General features: G+C 26.7%; 2 protein-coding genes across 4 annotated transcripts; both read left to right on the plus strand.

Annotated features, from left to right (window-relative positions):
- The first annotated feature begins 1,102 nt into the window (after positions 1-1,102).
- On the plus strand, positions 1,103-6,224 carry LOC145191188 (calcium-binding protein 39-like). Of its 3 annotated transcripts, none has more exons than XM_080068198.2 (11): positions 1,103-1,172; positions 1,437-1,549; positions 1,861-1,921; positions 2,232-2,335; positions 2,675-2,793; positions 4,230-4,398; positions 4,494-4,553; positions 4,955-5,020; positions 5,136-5,279; positions 5,446-5,551; positions 5,644-6,224. In XM_080068198.2, exons 2-11 carry the CDS (start codon positions 1,442-1,444, stop codon positions 5,739-5,741), a joined length of 1,035 nt encoding a protein of 344 aa, XP_079924324.2. In that variant the 5' UTR covers positions 1,103-1,172; positions 1,437-1,441; the 3' UTR covers positions 5,742-6,224. The 3 variants fall into 3 exon arrangements, with proteins under 3 accessions (XP_079924324.2, XP_079924325.2, XP_079924326.2); XM_080068199.2 differs by having other exon boundaries at positions 1,113-1,234; XM_080068200.2 differs by having other exon boundaries at positions 1,113-1,219.
- A 152-nt stretch (positions 6,225-6,376) lies between these two features.
- LOC145191190 (ras-related protein Rab-6-like) lies at positions 6,377-8,966 on the plus strand. The gene is made up of 7 exons (XM_090066993.1): positions 6,377-6,936; positions 7,013-7,071; positions 7,154-7,207; positions 7,969-8,038; positions 8,279-8,390; positions 8,479-8,572; positions 8,729-8,966. The coding sequence occupies exons 1-7, from the start codon at positions 6,867-6,869 to the stop codon at positions 8,789-8,791; spliced, it is 522 nt and encodes a 173-aa protein (XP_089923119.1). The 5' UTR covers positions 6,377-6,866; the 3' UTR covers positions 8,792-8,966.
- The last annotated feature ends 6,668 nt before the right edge of the window (positions 8,967-15,634 follow it).

Consider the following 15,634-nt stretch of genomic DNA (forward strand, 5'->3'; position numbering starts at 1 on the left):
CCATCTATATGTACTAATATAAAATATCAGGCTACATAAAAGAAGCAAGTTTCTTTCAGATTAAAAATTGTCTTACATCACAATCTATCTTTCAAAGGTTTCAGGTAAATACCTGGTATTTTCATGTCCAGTGATGATCACTGAAACTCAATCAAGTAGCTATATACCAGTGATGTTAAGAAGCATTTCTTTTTATCCATATTACTGTCAACTCCTTATGTGTATCTTTTTTTGCAGTTTTTCTTTGAGCACAAAGGAAGACAAGATCCTCTGGTATAAATTTAACTTGACCAGAATCCTGGTGAAAAATATTGAAAAAGATAGAAGCTTACAAAATGTTGCTTCAAACCTGATTTTTTCTGAGAAAAAATGGATGCTCTTGAAATGTCTTTTATAAGAAAAAACTAATTCCAACTTTGACAGACCTACAACTATGACTTTATCCACAATGCTTCACCGATAGCCTGTGTTGAGCTCTCACAAACAGTTTGGCCAACTTTCTTATAAAATTAGAAAAGTCAGGTTAAAGAGTTTCATAGTGTTCATAGCTTTTGTCTCAAGTTTTCAATATAGTTCATTGTTTGTTTCAGATATGGAAGAACTCTGCAAGCAAAATTAGTATCAATCTGAGTCTGAATACAATCAATAATGGTATTAAAAATTATTTGATTTCCAAATATAATAAAACGAAGTTTGTATTCAAACATTATTTATAATAATACTCTTTATCACTAATGAATGTAATAGTAAGATAACTGTTAAAACACTCAGTGTATACATAGATTTATAAAACACAATTGCTATTAGGGGGACTTTAGGTACAGTGGTTCATAAATTTTTTTTTTTTTTTGGCACAATAATAGAAATATGTCTGTATTATATATATATATATATATATATATATATATATATATATATATATATATATATATATATATATATATATATATATATATATATATATATATATATATATTACAAGTTTCACTACCAATTTTTTTTTTTTTTTTATTACTATTACTAAATATTAATATATTAATCTGCATTTATGATAAGTCAAGCTATTTATGAAATAATTACTAGTTTTGACTAATATTTTTTTGTTTTTATTTTTCAGAACATGCTTTAAAAAAAATTTAATACTTGAATATCCTTAAAATTCAATTCACAAGGTGAAGTCTTTACTACTTACTAAAGAAATATGGATTAATAGCTCTATGTAATATTTATAGCTGTATGTTCAAAAATCTTATGTTTTCACTTTTTTAAATGCTGCTGTGATTTATGTTTGTAGTTTCTATTTATTGGGTTTGAAAGAAAATCTTTGTTAAAATTAATATTTATGGCTTCACATTTCTAGTGAAGTTTATCAGGCTTATAGCTTTGAAAAAATTAGAATAATGTAAATAAAGTTAATAATTTGTTTTCATCCACAGTCATCATGCCATTGTTTGGTCCATCTAGAAAGTCACCTCAAGAGATTGGTAAGAATCTGCATGAATCTCTAACAATCTTGAAATCTGATACGTCTGATAAGAAATCAGAGAAGGTTATTATAATCTTTTTCTTTTTATTTATCTTTTATTTTCTTGTATTTAGTTAAAATTTTATCCTTATTTATTTTAAGCTTTTCATGTAAATAATTTAATCTTGTTCATGTTATAAAATTCTGTCCAATGCCAATTAAATTATTCCCCTTTCAATAATCTTCTGCAAAGCAATACTGAGTACTTTACACTGGTTAGCTGATTAAATTTAAAATATATTCAGAACTTGCTTATCTTCCATCTTATTCCTCATTTAATTATTGCATTAGCTATTGCATTGTTTTTTTTTGTTTTTAATTTTGTTCAACTTTAGGCTTTTGAAGATATCAGCAAACAGTTGCAAGCATGTAAAACTATACTATATGGATCAGGAGGCAAATTTTATCTTTATACCTTATGGAAAAAAATATGGAAGAATATTAAAATAATATATTAATATTAACACAAGTTTTAAAAGTCTGTTAATTTTACATATTAACAAGTAGAATAGCCATCAGTAAAACCTAATTTCAAATATTCTAAATTATTTATAAGCAAGATTAATACATTAAATTTATTTACAAAATGGCTTGGCAACTTAAAAAATGACTTGGTAGCTAAATAAATAGTCGTAATAAGAAGGGATTATTACTTGTGTTTATAGATAGAAATAAGTTTTATAATAATTTTACTTTTAACATTTAGAACAAGATCCACAGCCTGAATTGGTATCACAACTTGCTCAAGAATTCTACAATTATCATATGTTTGCTCTTCTTGTGGCTAATCTTTCTAAGTTAGACTTTGAGGTAAAAAAAACACTATCTTTATCTTTTTAAACTAAAAGGTTAATAAAGCAATTTTTATTGTCCTTTATATTTAGTTTACTTTTTTATTTTTCATAAAGTACATTAAAGTCATATCCATAATCGTTTTCAATGTTAAAAGAACAGTTTTATTGATAAAAAAAAAAAAAAATAGAGTGTATTAGTTACTGTTTTAAATTGCTGCTTATTTAAATAAATTTTTTGCATGTTTAATAATTTTTGTCAAAAAATATCATTAATTATTAGCTATTAATTTTAAACACCAGCTTCTTTATGTTATAATTAATAAATAAAAAAATGTTTTTGTATTGATAAATTTAGTCAAAAAAAGAAGTTGTGCAGATCTTTGGTGTTATGCTACGAAGACAAATCGGAGCACGATCTCCAACTGTAGATTATATTGAACAAAACAATGAGATTCTTTTTCATCTTCTTAAAGGGTATTTATTATTGTAATTTTATTTCTTTTTAGATCTAATTCTAATATACAAACCATTCAAAGACAGAAAAATATTTCAATATAAATAAAGTAAAATAACTTGATGAGTTTTTAGTAAAGATTTTTAGCTCAACTCTTGTTTAAAAAGGAAAAAATGATGCTTTAAGTACCTTATAACCATTCTGTCTCAAAAATTAACCAGTTGTCTAATCATATGATTGGTGCATTATGTTTATTTTTTGGTTTCCATGGTTTCAAAAAAAAAAAAAGGAATGGGGAGAGTACTAAACAACTGAAATTTAAGCCTGCCTTTATTTACCAAATTTTAAAGTTAAACCTATGCAAACTTCTAACATCATTTTATCTATTTTGGTGGGGGTGATATTCAACAAGATTCTTGTTATTTTGTATAACACAGATCATTAAGCACTTGCAAAACTTGTTGTGAACAGTGAACATTATCTATGGACAATATTACCATATGATTCATTCTAATTGTACATTTGATGACCTTATGATGTTGCCATGTGTTGTTATTTTTAATACTCACAGTCTTAACTCTAGATTATTTATCTTTTGACCCTAAATTATTTGTTAATCATTAATTTCATCTATTGGACAATTAGTATTGTTGTTGTCAAGTGACAATGCTAGGTGATATGACCCATAAGAAGGCCCCAGTTAACTTTGGGTTGTTATATTACAGAGTTTTGATTTAAATTATGCCAGTAATATGAAGCAGACCAAATATATGGGAGATTATATTTGATAGAAAATATATGGGAGATTATATGGGAGATTATATTTTTATTTGATAGAAAGTGTTAATTCAACTTCATCGAAAATATTTTTTCTCACCATTCAAAATAGTATAAATGAAAAATGTTTTTTTTTTTTTTTTTTTTTCTAAAGGTAGTTAGAGCAATGATCTTAGACTTTATAATTTATTTTTTAAATTATTAACTTAAAAGTTGCAAGCCATTGCAGTAGTTCATATATAGCTCAAATATAAGTGACTCAAGTATAAGAGCAACTGCATACTCTTTCTTAATGGTACATTTTAAAGTAAACTTTTGGTGTTAAGTGATAATCATCATAGGGAGATTTATATGGATTGTCATTTCATAGATCAGTTAACATACTTCAGATTGAAAGAAAATTATTTTATGTGACGAATGACGTTGTTTTAAGCCAAAAAAAGTTGTTCAAAGCTCTTTTTACACCAAATGAGAAGTAGATAAGTTGTAAGTATAATTCTATTACCATCCAGACATTTTTTTTTTAGGTTGACCTTAAAACTCTTCATTGACCTTCATTAACTTTTCACACTATTCTTGTAACTTTTTTTTTATAAATAAAAATCAATTTAAGTCTATTGATAAATTGCATTTTTTTTCTTTCATTTTTTCATTATGATAAGTTAGGTTTTCTGTTTAGGTATGAAAATCCTGAAATAGCTTTAAACTCGGGTATGATACTTCGTGAGTGCATACGTTATGAGTCATTAGCCAAAGTTATTCTGTCAAGTGAAAGATTCTTTGACTTATTCAAATATGTAGAGGACTCTACATTTGATATTGCTTCTGATGCTTTCAGCACATTCAAGGTGCATTGCTGTTTTCTGGAGAGTTATTTTTTATTAATATTAATATTAAGGCCATTATTATTATGATGATGAGTTTTTTGTTCATCCTTATTTAGGAGCTTTTGACTAGACATAAATTGCAATGTTCTCAGTTTTTGGAGCAAGAGTATGATAAGGTTTGGTACTTAAGTCTATTAATAAGTATTTAGCTATAGAGAGGTTTCTGAAATGCATTTTATATTCTTATCTGACCCCTTATTATTTTTTTATGGATTGTTCTATGCAATAAAATGGCAATATATTTAAAGTGTAAGCTTATAAAAATTATTTTTAAAAGTGTATTTTTAAAAAAAAACTCTCACCCTAAAAAAGAGACAAAAAAATGATTAACAAGTTGAGTCACCTTTAATCCCCAACCCCAACACATTTAAGGAGACAGTAGATTTTTTAAAATTGTGAGCCTTATGAACCACCCTACTATACATATATAATTTTCACTCATACAAGTGTTTGTTAGCAAAATTTAAAAGTATTCTGTTAAATGTTGGTTTTTTTATTTTTGGTGTTTTTATTACAGGTTTTTACAAAATATCGAGTCCTTCTTGATTCACAGAATTATGTCACAAAACGCCAATCACTGAAAGTATGATATATTTTGTTGTGACAGCAATTTATTTTATCATTTTAAATTACTAAAAGCTTTTTTAAAATTAACAGTACATGATGCAGCACTATCTTACTTTTTGAAAATATTTTAGCTGTTAGGCGAATTGTTGCTAGATCGTCACAACTTCATTATTATGACACGATACATAAGTAATCCAGACAATCTAAAGCTCATGATGAACATGCTACGTGACAAAAGTCGAAATATACAGTTTGAAGCATTCCACGTTTTTAAAGTACCGATAAATAATATTTATAAATATTTACCGATAAATATTTATTCTTGTTTGATTTGCATTTGATTCTTTTAAATATTTTTTGTTTTGTTCTTCTTGGTTGCACTTTTAATTTTTAATTTTAACTTATCATTGTTGTTGTCATTTTAGTAAACATTTCTTATAGGTTTTTGTAGCCAATCCAAACAAAACTCAACCTATCTTAGACATATTGTTAAAAAATAAAGATAAACTGGTTGAGTTCCTCCTGAACTTTCACACTGATAGGACAGGTACTTTTTTTATTGATATTTTTTCTTTAGACTACAATTAAGATGCAATAATTTTGTAAATATTATTGAACATTTATATATTTTTTGTTTAGAAGATGAGCAGTTCAATGATGAAAAGACATATTTAGTAAAGCAGATAAGAGATCTCCAACATTCTTCATTGACATCTGAGGGAGCAAGTGATCAGTAGTTTTTCTTTGCCCAGTTTAGTTTTTAATGAGTGTTGCAAAAGAGCAAATAAAAAATTAAAATTTTCTTCATCTCACTCAGCTTTTTATAGTTGTGTATTTTTAAATTAGAGCATGTTTATTGTGTGTTTAATTTTTGTTAAGATCTATCTTGCTGTTATAAAATCTATCTTGGTATCATAACATCAATCTTGCTGTAATTGTGTGGTTTAACTGATGAAGCATTTTAACACATTGAGGATATTTAATAAATCTTCTACAAAAAACTATTTTTATAAATAAAAACTGCAGGTTTTAAAAATATAGAGTTTCAAGACTATTCATAAATTGATTGAGATTCTTTTTGCTTTGTTTTTTTTACTGGTCCACTTTATTTCTAATGAAATTATTTAATTCCTTTTTTTATTTGTTGAGAAAAATGTTGCTCTTGTTTTCTTTTATGATTTTGTAATTATTATATAAATGCTAAAATTACCTCGAATTAATTTTTCTTGATATTTTTAATCTTTAATCCCCCTGTTCACTTTGAAATGTTTTTTTGTTTTTTTAATAGAATTTTAAATTACTGCTATTTAAAATCGAAGAAATAAAAAACATGGAGGCATGCAAAAAAAAGTTGCAAACATAGTGTTGCAGCATGTTACATAATCCTTTGAAAAAAGTTTGTTTCAAACTCCTGTTAACATTATGATTCACTTGCTTTAATAGAGAAATTATTATTTGAAAAGTAAAGTGCAACATAGTGAGACTTTGAAAAAACTTTGAAACCTTTTCTAAAGTTTAAGGTTACTGATACAATAACCAAAAGTTGCGTTGCGTTGAAGATTTTCCTTTATATAAATGCACTTGTTTTCTCCTTAAATAACTTGATCTATGAAATAGGAAAGAGAGCCTGAAAATTAGTTTTTGATTTAAAAAAATGATGAAAAGGGATTTGTATTAAGATTAGAGGTCATAAGTATTTTTTTGTAATTTAAAAATAATATTTTTTTCAATACATTCCTTTTTTTAATATTTTATTTTTTTTGTAAAAAGTTATAAATTATTTGAAATTAATACATCTAATTATTTCTAATTCTGCTTAATTATTTAGTGTTTTATAAAAATTTGCCTTTTGATCAGACTTAATGGAGGCTAATATAGCTTATCCTCAAAGAGTTGACGTTCTAAAGATTTATGTAACTGGTGATCAAAAAGGTTTGATATTATATGATATTATTTTCTGTAACATTTAATGCTATTATGATATGTTATAGCTATGCTTTTATTTTAGTGGGTAAAACAGCCTTTATAAAATGTGTTGTATTTGGTAGCTATGATCCATATTTAGAGGTAGTTTTTTTGCAGCCTTTCATTCATTTGTTGGTTCTGTTTGATATTTAGTTTTTTTAAAGTTTATTTTTTTTTTGTTTAGTCAGCTCTTCACTTGGATTTTATGACTCGAGAAATAAAAGTTGAAGATGAGATAGTGTGTTTTTTTTTTGTTGTTTTTTTACATTTTTCTTTTTAGATATTTATTCACCTACTTTATTATTATTATTATTATTATTATTATTATTATTATTATTATTATTATTATTATTATTATTATTATTATTTTCTTATAAAGAAATTGCCATTTTTTTAAAAAAGATGCTTGGAGAAACCCTTATTGATATTTCAGAGTGATTCCATGTCAAAGAAATGAAAATTAAGATGAAGAAGAGACAAAATGTTTTCCTTTACTATTTTATGCTTATAAGGGTACTTGTACTATTTTATGCTTATAAGGGTACTTGTGGTAATGCTGCAATACTAAAATTTGACATCAAAGGAGTTTAAAACCTGCTAAAAGTTATCATAATCCATTTTAATATTGAACCAAATACCTGCAGTTGTTTGATAGTTAACATGATTAGAGTCAGCTGACAAAATATTGTGCAATATTTTGGAAGTTTATCATTCTGTTAATTATTATTTTTATAATGTAATATTTGTGCCATTTGCATTGCATAATTGTTACAATATCAAAATAATGTTTAACATAAAATAAAGAATTTACATAATGTTTGCGATATAAATGGTATATCTCCATACTATTTTTAATAGATAATCTATTTTTAGCTGATAATCAACTATTTTAAACTAATAGCTATGATGATCATGATCATGATCATGATGAGTTTTTACCCCTTTATATAATTATACTCATTTTTTGTCATTTAATTTTTTATTTTTTTTATTAATAAGGTTGTTGTTCAACTTTGGAAAAGCGAACCACCCTCTTATCACTGCGCAATAGTTCTTTATGATGTGACAAGTACTCTATTAAATATTATTAGACTATTTTAACTAAATAAGTATAGTTGGTTTTATATCTATGCAAGGTAGTAACAGTATCTTCTCAAGTGTAAACGTGCAGGGCTTTCCCTTGTAAAACCTTTAAATTTGTGTTTGTTTTTTTAAATTTGTCTTTGTACGGGAGATTATCGAATTTTAAAGTTTGTTTTCGGCCCCGGGGGTTATTGTTTTAATTTTTTTTTTTTATTTATTCCTTTAGATCGAAACTCTTTCACTTTTGCTTTAAAAAAACTTGATTTTATTCGTCAACAAAGCTCAAGTGATCTACCCGTGCTATTGCTGGCAAACAAAATAGATACAGATAAAAAAAGGTATGTGTTTGAACAACACCTTTTTCTTGTCCCTTTTTTTTTTTCTTTTTTTACCTAGATAAATACAAGTCGCTTTCCAATTTATAAGACAGGTAATGCTATTCGAAGGCGAGCTCGCAGCACTCCAGCATAGTGCCCTTTTTAATGAAATAAGTTGCACAGAAGCCACTAATACTAGAGAGGTATATTCCTTATAAATTTTATACAATTGCAGCAGTTTTAATATCGAAATTGAAAACTCATGCTCTCACTTCTGATTTAAAATGCAGAAGCTGTTTTTTTAATTGAACGTAAACTTTTATTCGGTAATTTACACATTCTCAACATTTTTGTTTTAGAGCTTCACAGCCTTCGTCAGCTCCATGCTGTCGGTAAATAGTGAGTTTTCTACCGATGAATAAAAAATTATATCTTCGAATCGATTTTTGTTGCTGTTCTTTGCTACGTGTAGAAAAGGATTTGTTTTTTTATTTGTACGCGTAAGCATTTTTATTTAACTGCACTCACATCCAATATTAAAAAGATTAGTGCAAATGTTTAGTTGCAAATATAATATTTATGAATCAATTTGTTTAAGATATTTTGCTTTAAGTTCGTGGTAAAAGAAATAGTTTTTTTATTTATCTTTTTTTTAATATATATTACAATCTTTTTTAGAGTTAATTTTTGTACACTTTTTACTATATTTTATTGCATTATTTATATATAGCGTTGATTTACTATTTATTATAAGCAATTTTTAAATTCTACTATTTTTATAGCAGTTAATGCAAATCAAAAAGTGTTTTTTTTTTTATTACTTTATTACTAACGCAATTGTCTTTAAGCATACTTTTAAAGACATACTTTTAAAGAACCCGATGCAGTCCTTTAAATACTTAAATAGTCCTTCCTATTGAAATATTACTTTGGGTATCGTGGAGTTCTTAAAATATTACTGACTTAGTAACTTAGGTAGTAGTGCTAATTATTCGTAAAAAAAAAATCTCCATGAATCTCTTTGTTTCAGATTTTATAATGTTAACTAAAAGTTCTCTTCGTGAAATATAAAATCAATTATTATAATTGATCAGCTGGTTGCTTGAACAAGACAAAATCTTATATATGGAAGAAAGTTTCCAATATTAATTTAGATGTCAGGTCCTTTCTTTATCTGCTGGTTTTCTCAATTTTTTTGGTTTTACCGTTAAACATTGCCTTACGCACATGCTACTTATACTAAAAACCTGAAAATTGGTGCCATAGTAGTTTTTAGTGAAAATTGGTGCCACAGTAGTTTTCGTAAACAAACAGGTTTTTGATAAAAACCTTAAAAAAAAATTATAGAAAAAGGATGTTTTCATACCATCCCACTATGGGACAAAAGTATACAAATTTTGCACAAAAATATTTGTGATAACTATTTTTTTTGTTTATGCCTGTAAATGTCATTACAAAAACCCCATGTTGGTTTTCATCAGAATATTTGCAAAATTAGAGATTTGAAGATTGGACTTAGTCCTGAGAAAGGATTTTGTGGGTTGGTTCCTTTCTGCATAACTCCATCCAATTTTCAATTTTTTGAAATGTTCTCAATAAAAAGTAAATGAAAAATAGTTTGGGTTTTTTTATTATGGCATTAAGAATTATATTATAAGATATTATAAGTAGGTAGATATTGCAGTTATTTATTAATTAATAAATATGAAAAATTTACTGCAAAATATCTAAGTCCATGTCTTCAAAATAGTCAATAAGAGAATCTTAATATAAATCCATGAAATTTGATTCCTCAGTTGTAGAGTCCCAATCAGCTTCTTGTTCATGATTTTTAAATAATAGGAAATTTTTGACAGCACCTGATACCTGATGTTTAAGGTGGTTCTATACCATTAAAAATGGAAAATTTCAAATTTTTTTTTTTTTACATAATTTTGTGCAAAGTTTATACTAGTTTAAGTTTTTTTAATAATTTTAAATAAATTCAGAACACAAGTTGGTATATTTTTAATTTTAAACAAAGTGCTGAAATTGTTTTGCGTAGTTACGCCCCTAGCAACGTAATTTTTAAAATTAAAAAAGTTTCCTCTGATCTTTTTTACCCACTGCTAAAATGAATGTTTGAAAATGTTAACGCTGCATTTTTAAAGTATAGTTTGCCAACTTTCAAACTCATTTTTTGGCTATACTTTGCAAGAACAAAACTATATTAATCTTGTGCTTCATTTAATTTGTTTGAATTTAGTAAATTGGTACTGCAGTTAAAATTTTGTTATGGGTCGAAGAAAGTCAGGTTACAAACCTTTAAAAAGAGTATTTCATGGAAATCGATTTGTAGTTGCTCCACCAAAAACAATAAATAATTCAATTCCTACTTCAGAAATCATTATAAATGAAGCAAGTGGTTTAAAATTGAAAAATAATAACGAGAAGGAAGCAGATTTGAATACATCTTATTTGCTAATAGACTTTAATATTTTGGCAGAAACAATATGTTTGTATTCAGTTTGCCCAGAATGTAATCAAATGGGATTATGTACTCAAAATTTAACAACAGAAAAGAAAGGGTGGGCAAATAAACTGAGACTTTCCTGTACTTATTGTCAATGGAGTAAAAATATTTTTACCTCTTAAGAAATTATTTTACCAAATAAAAGTGGTCAAAAATGTTTTGACATTAACACTAGATGTGTTATGGCACTTCGAGAAATTGGCAAAGGTCTTGCATCAATTCAGACCTTTTCGCGTATACTAAGTTTAACAGATCCTATAAATCTCAAAGCTTATAACGAAATTAACAACAAAATGTTAGATTCATACATGACTGCTGCTAATGAAAGTATAACCAGTATATGAAAGTATAAACTTTTATGGACCTAAGTACCGATAGTTTATTGATTAAATGTTTGCATGGAATGACCCAGAATGTCAATGAATCACTTAATGCAATGATTTGGTCTCGATGCCCTAAAAATCAATATTGCAGTCAAAAAATAATTAAAATTGGTGTTTGTTCAGCAGTTATTCATTTTAATGATGGATTTAATGGGCTTCATAATGTATTTAAATTTTTAAACATTACTCCTGGAGCTTCATTTTGCATAAATGGTCCAAAACGAGATTTATGTAGAATAAAAAAAGCTAACAAGAAGTCAAGTAGTTCCTATAAAAAGCAAAGAAAAGTTTTAAGAGCTAAAAGAAAGGGTTTTATTGATGAACAGACAAACACAAATGACTATGAGTCTTATATAACTGGAGCATATTGATTTTTTTATGTGTGATGTTATTTTGATACTTGTTATTTTCTATTTATTTTCTTATTTTTGTTTTTCTCAGTTTTTGATTTTTGCCTATTTTTAGTCACCGTTTCCAGAATAAAATCTCCTAGGTTTTACAATTTGACCTAAAAATTTCCCAAGTTATTCATTTAAGTTTGATCTACAACCTGAACTAAAATGAAAGTTTTTTACTTTGTATTTTTTGAAATTTTGATATAAGAACTAACATAACTATAGTCACTTTTTGATATAAATGGTCTTTTATCTATAAAATATAAACTACTCAATAAATTTTATTGATTTTAGTTCAAATTGTTCTTAATAGTAATAAAAAACTTTTTGTAAAATTTTATTTAATAAGTAAATATGGTTTAAAAGTTATTAAGGAAACAGTAATTGGGGTATTTCGGGTCCCAACATGGTTTATTAACCCCGTAAAAAAACTTTTTCAAATTTTTTTGGTTTTTTTTCTTTTTTTATACCTGGGCATCCTATTATATGCAGTAAAAAGTGTTTTAAGGTCAAACGTCAGCGACACAAGTTTGATGGTATAGGACCCCCTTAATCCTTTTAATTCTCACGTCCAGTTTTGCTGAAGACACTATAGGGTCCGATGAATCTAATGCTCGATAAAAAACATCGAGCAAATTACTTTTACGAGAACACTTTCGAGAATGATATTTACGATTCTGCCTATAGTACTTATTACAAGATTCAGCTCCCTCTTCACCAAAAAATCCAGGTGATAATGGTAGTGTCATAATGTTTTTTGAATGACAAAGAATTTTATGAAGAGAGGCAGGCATTTTTAACCAATTATACTTACTGATAAGGAATATGTTTCATGGCAGAAGGAACCAAATTATTCAAAGTCTAAATGTTCGTGACAATTAAGGGCAGCAAGAATTTTTACTTAAAAACGAGTTATACTTAAATAAATATTTTGTACATGTAGGCTTTCAGAAATAATATTTGATTTAAAATCAAATTATAAAGATGATCACATGCATGGATTAGTAAGGCCGTAGACAAATTTTTTTGATGTTTGAGCTAAGCAACTTTGAAACATGAAGAAAACTCCATATTTGAGTTTGTTCATATATATAAAGAATGAGGATGCTACGCAAAAAATTGCGGCGATTGGAGACTGGGAACAACAAAAAACCCAAAATGTTAGCCCCCCAGCCCCAAATATGAGGGCAATAAATCAAGTTTGTTATTTTTTTTTTAATTTTAAACTTTATTTATATTCATCAACAAATTTCAAATTTGATTCAATAATATCTTTTTGATCGGCTTTAATGACTTTATAAAGTTTACACCCCCCTCAAATTGAGGTTTTTGTGAAATTCCATTATTCTGTTTGAAATTCTATAACTCTCAAACGGGGATTTTGAGGGGTATATAACCTTAACCTTTTTGAAACCCAGAGTATTCACCTTTCATTTGGTACCAAAATAATTGATAATTTTTGATACTATAAAGAATGCGGGTCTTGTAAAGCCAAAAATATGGTAATAACCCCAAATTCCGTATCTCTAAATATTTCTTAAAATGTTTTATACGTGGAGAAATATAGATCTGATCAGTTGCAATCAGTTGCTAAGAATCACATTTGTAACTATTAAATATGTGTTGTGGGAAAAGCTTCTATTTGTTTGTGCAAATTTTTTGCAAGAAATATCAGAAATTTTCTTTTTTTTTTTTTTAATTAATAAATATCAATTTTGATAACCTACAATATGAATACCGTGAGAGATATTTTCAAAGTTCGTTTAGCTACAAATTTCTATAATCCCTAGTTAATAAAAAATCACATCTAAATTGAAAATAAAAAAATTAAGATTTTTGATTTTTGTGATCAATTTTTATTATTTTATCCCATAGTGCATCCCCTTAGGCATCTGAGAAGGCATAACTGAGTAAGTCTGGAGAAAGTTACTAGTCAAATATCCTTACAGAAAGAGAAAAAGTTTTTTTGCTTCTTTTAGAATTAATTGACCTTAATATGGTGTTTCGTAGTTATTCTAATAACAGATTTTTTTAAGAATGCTTCAATTTTATATTTATTTTATTTATTTTTTTGTAATATTTATTTTATTTATTTTTTGTAATATTTATTTTATTTATTTTTTGTGATATTTATTTTATTTATTTTTTTGTGATATTTATTTTATTTATTTTTTTGTAATATTTATTTTATTTATTTTTTTGCAATATTTATTTTATTTATTTTTTTGTAATATTTATTTTATTTATTTTTTTGTAATATTTATTTTTTTGTAATATTTATTTTATTTATTTTTTTTTGTAATATTTGTAAATGATGGTGATGTAAACGAGAATAATTTAACTTATGTAAAAAAACACTGAAAAAAAAAAGCTTAAACTTAATATGCTTTTATTATCTCAAGTGGATGTTTACGGTTTCTTTACCTAAATATACATATTTTTAAAAAGTATATTTAGGTAAATTACACTGTGAAAATATTCAATAGGACAAATTCCAAAAAATATAAAATAAAATCTCAACTTTGACGGTATAGAATTTTATAAGAAAGAAGGAAGAAAATAAGAACATCAGCGAATTGCCTCTGCTGCTGAAGACGAAAGATTAAGAGTTAGATAAGAGTTGTCAAGAAACCAATGATTCTGTGACAGTTACGATATTTATTACGAAAAATGTTCTACGCAGCTTTGTATTAAAAAAACAAAACAAAAAAAAAATCAAAAAATCGTTTTAAATATAATCATGAGTTAATTCTTGTAGAACAACGATGATACGTAATATGCACTATGAAAACAATACATCGGGTTAACACAAGTGAAGAAACGTCAAACAGCCTTCGTTTTTTTATGATTCGTCAAACGTTAAAAGTCTTCGTTTCGATTAGGAATGTGTTTTAACTTATTGTTTGAAGAATGCACATGATCGCTAAAATCCACTGATCAACTAAATTATGTAGAATTTAACAAAAAGTGCAAGTCAGCTTAGACTTTTGACCGGGAGTGTGAATGTGTGTATATATATATATATATATATATATATATATATATATATATTGAGAACCCATATATGACTGTCCAAAATAAAATGCACACACAAGGTGTAACTGTTTGGTACGGATTTCGGGCTGGTAGCATTTTTGAACCATACTTCTTTGAAAACGAGGCTGGTCCAGCAGTGACTGTTACTGGTGCTCGATGTCGCGACATGATAACAGAGTTCTTTCCGCCCAAATTGGATGTTATTGATGTGGACGACATGTGGTTTTAACAAGACGGTTTCACATGTCATATAACCCGTAAAACAATTCAATTACTGCATCAGACATTTCTTGGTCGTGTACTGCCTCGTTTCGGTGATTAGAGTTGTCCCCTAAATCATTTGATTAAATACCATTGGATTTCTTTTCATGGGGTTATTTGAAGTTAAAGGTCTGTGTCAATAAGCCTGGAACCATTCGTGCATTTAAGGAGGAAATTTAACGCTGCATCAACGAAATTCAGCCAGATTTTTGATAGCAATATTTGCGGTAATAGATAAAAAAAATTTATTTATGTGCAATAAAATCTGATGAACCGGTTTGAAAAATTGAGAACCTTATATTAACTAAACATCCTAAAAAAATTCTTTTAAGGGTGAAACTACATGCCGAATAATCTTGAAATCCATGTTCAAAGTCCATGAGACTTTTTTGTTTTTCACTATTTTTGCCAATGAAAAGTATTGCTTTTAATTTGTTTTGCTTTTTACTAGGTCAAAACAAATTTTTGAAAAAAATTTATAAAACAAAAAGCGTTCTCCAATTACAATATAAAATTTTACATTTTCCTTATTGCTTTCAAAAAAAATCACCAGCTGAATGTTAAAAATAGCACCAAAACAATCTCCAAAAAAATAAGTAAACACTTTTATCTTGAGAACCTATGATTTAAATGTTTTAGAGTGGATTTTTCTAACCAGTCAAAATCCCGATCGGGATT

Source organism: Hydra viridissima, unplaced genomic scaffold (assembly GCF_058129835.1).
Source record: "Hydra viridissima isolate aposymbiotic clone 2 unplaced genomic scaffold, HvirCarnegie_v1 scaffold_11, whole genome shotgun sequence".
In the NCBI taxonomy this organism is placed as follows: Eukaryota; Metazoa; Cnidaria; class Hydrozoa; order Anthoathecata; family Hydridae; genus Hydra; species Hydra viridissima.

What these genes read in the sequence shown, in the direction of transcription:
- LOC145191188 (XM_080068198.2), top strand. Translation starts at nt 1,442, where the DNA reads ATGCCATTGTTTGGTCCATCTAGAAAGTCACCTCAAGAGATTGGTAAG. An exon ending in ATGCTTTCAGCACATTCAAG is followed by an intron (nt 4,399 to 4,493) that starts GTGCATTGCTGT and finishes ATCCTTATTTAG; the next exon opens with GAGCTTTTGACTAGACATAA. An exon ending in CTTTCACACTGATAGGACAG is followed by an intron (nt 5,552 to 5,643) that starts GTACTTTTTTTA and finishes TTTTTTGTTTAG; the next exon opens with AAGATGAGCAGTTCAATGAT.
- LOC145191190 (XM_090066993.1), top strand. Translation starts at nt 6,867, where the DNA reads ATGGAGGCTAATATAGCTTATCCTCAAAGAGTTGACGTTCTAAAGATT. An exon ending in GCTATGATCCATATTTAGAG is followed by an intron (nt 7,072 to 7,153) that starts GTAGTTTTTTTG and finishes TTTTTTGTTTAG; the next exon opens with TCAGCTCTTCACTTGGATTT. An exon ending in AAGCCACTAATACTAGAGAG is followed by an intron (nt 8,573 to 8,728) that starts GTATATTCCTTA and finishes TTTTTGTTTTAG; the next exon opens with AGCTTCACAGCCTTCGTCAG.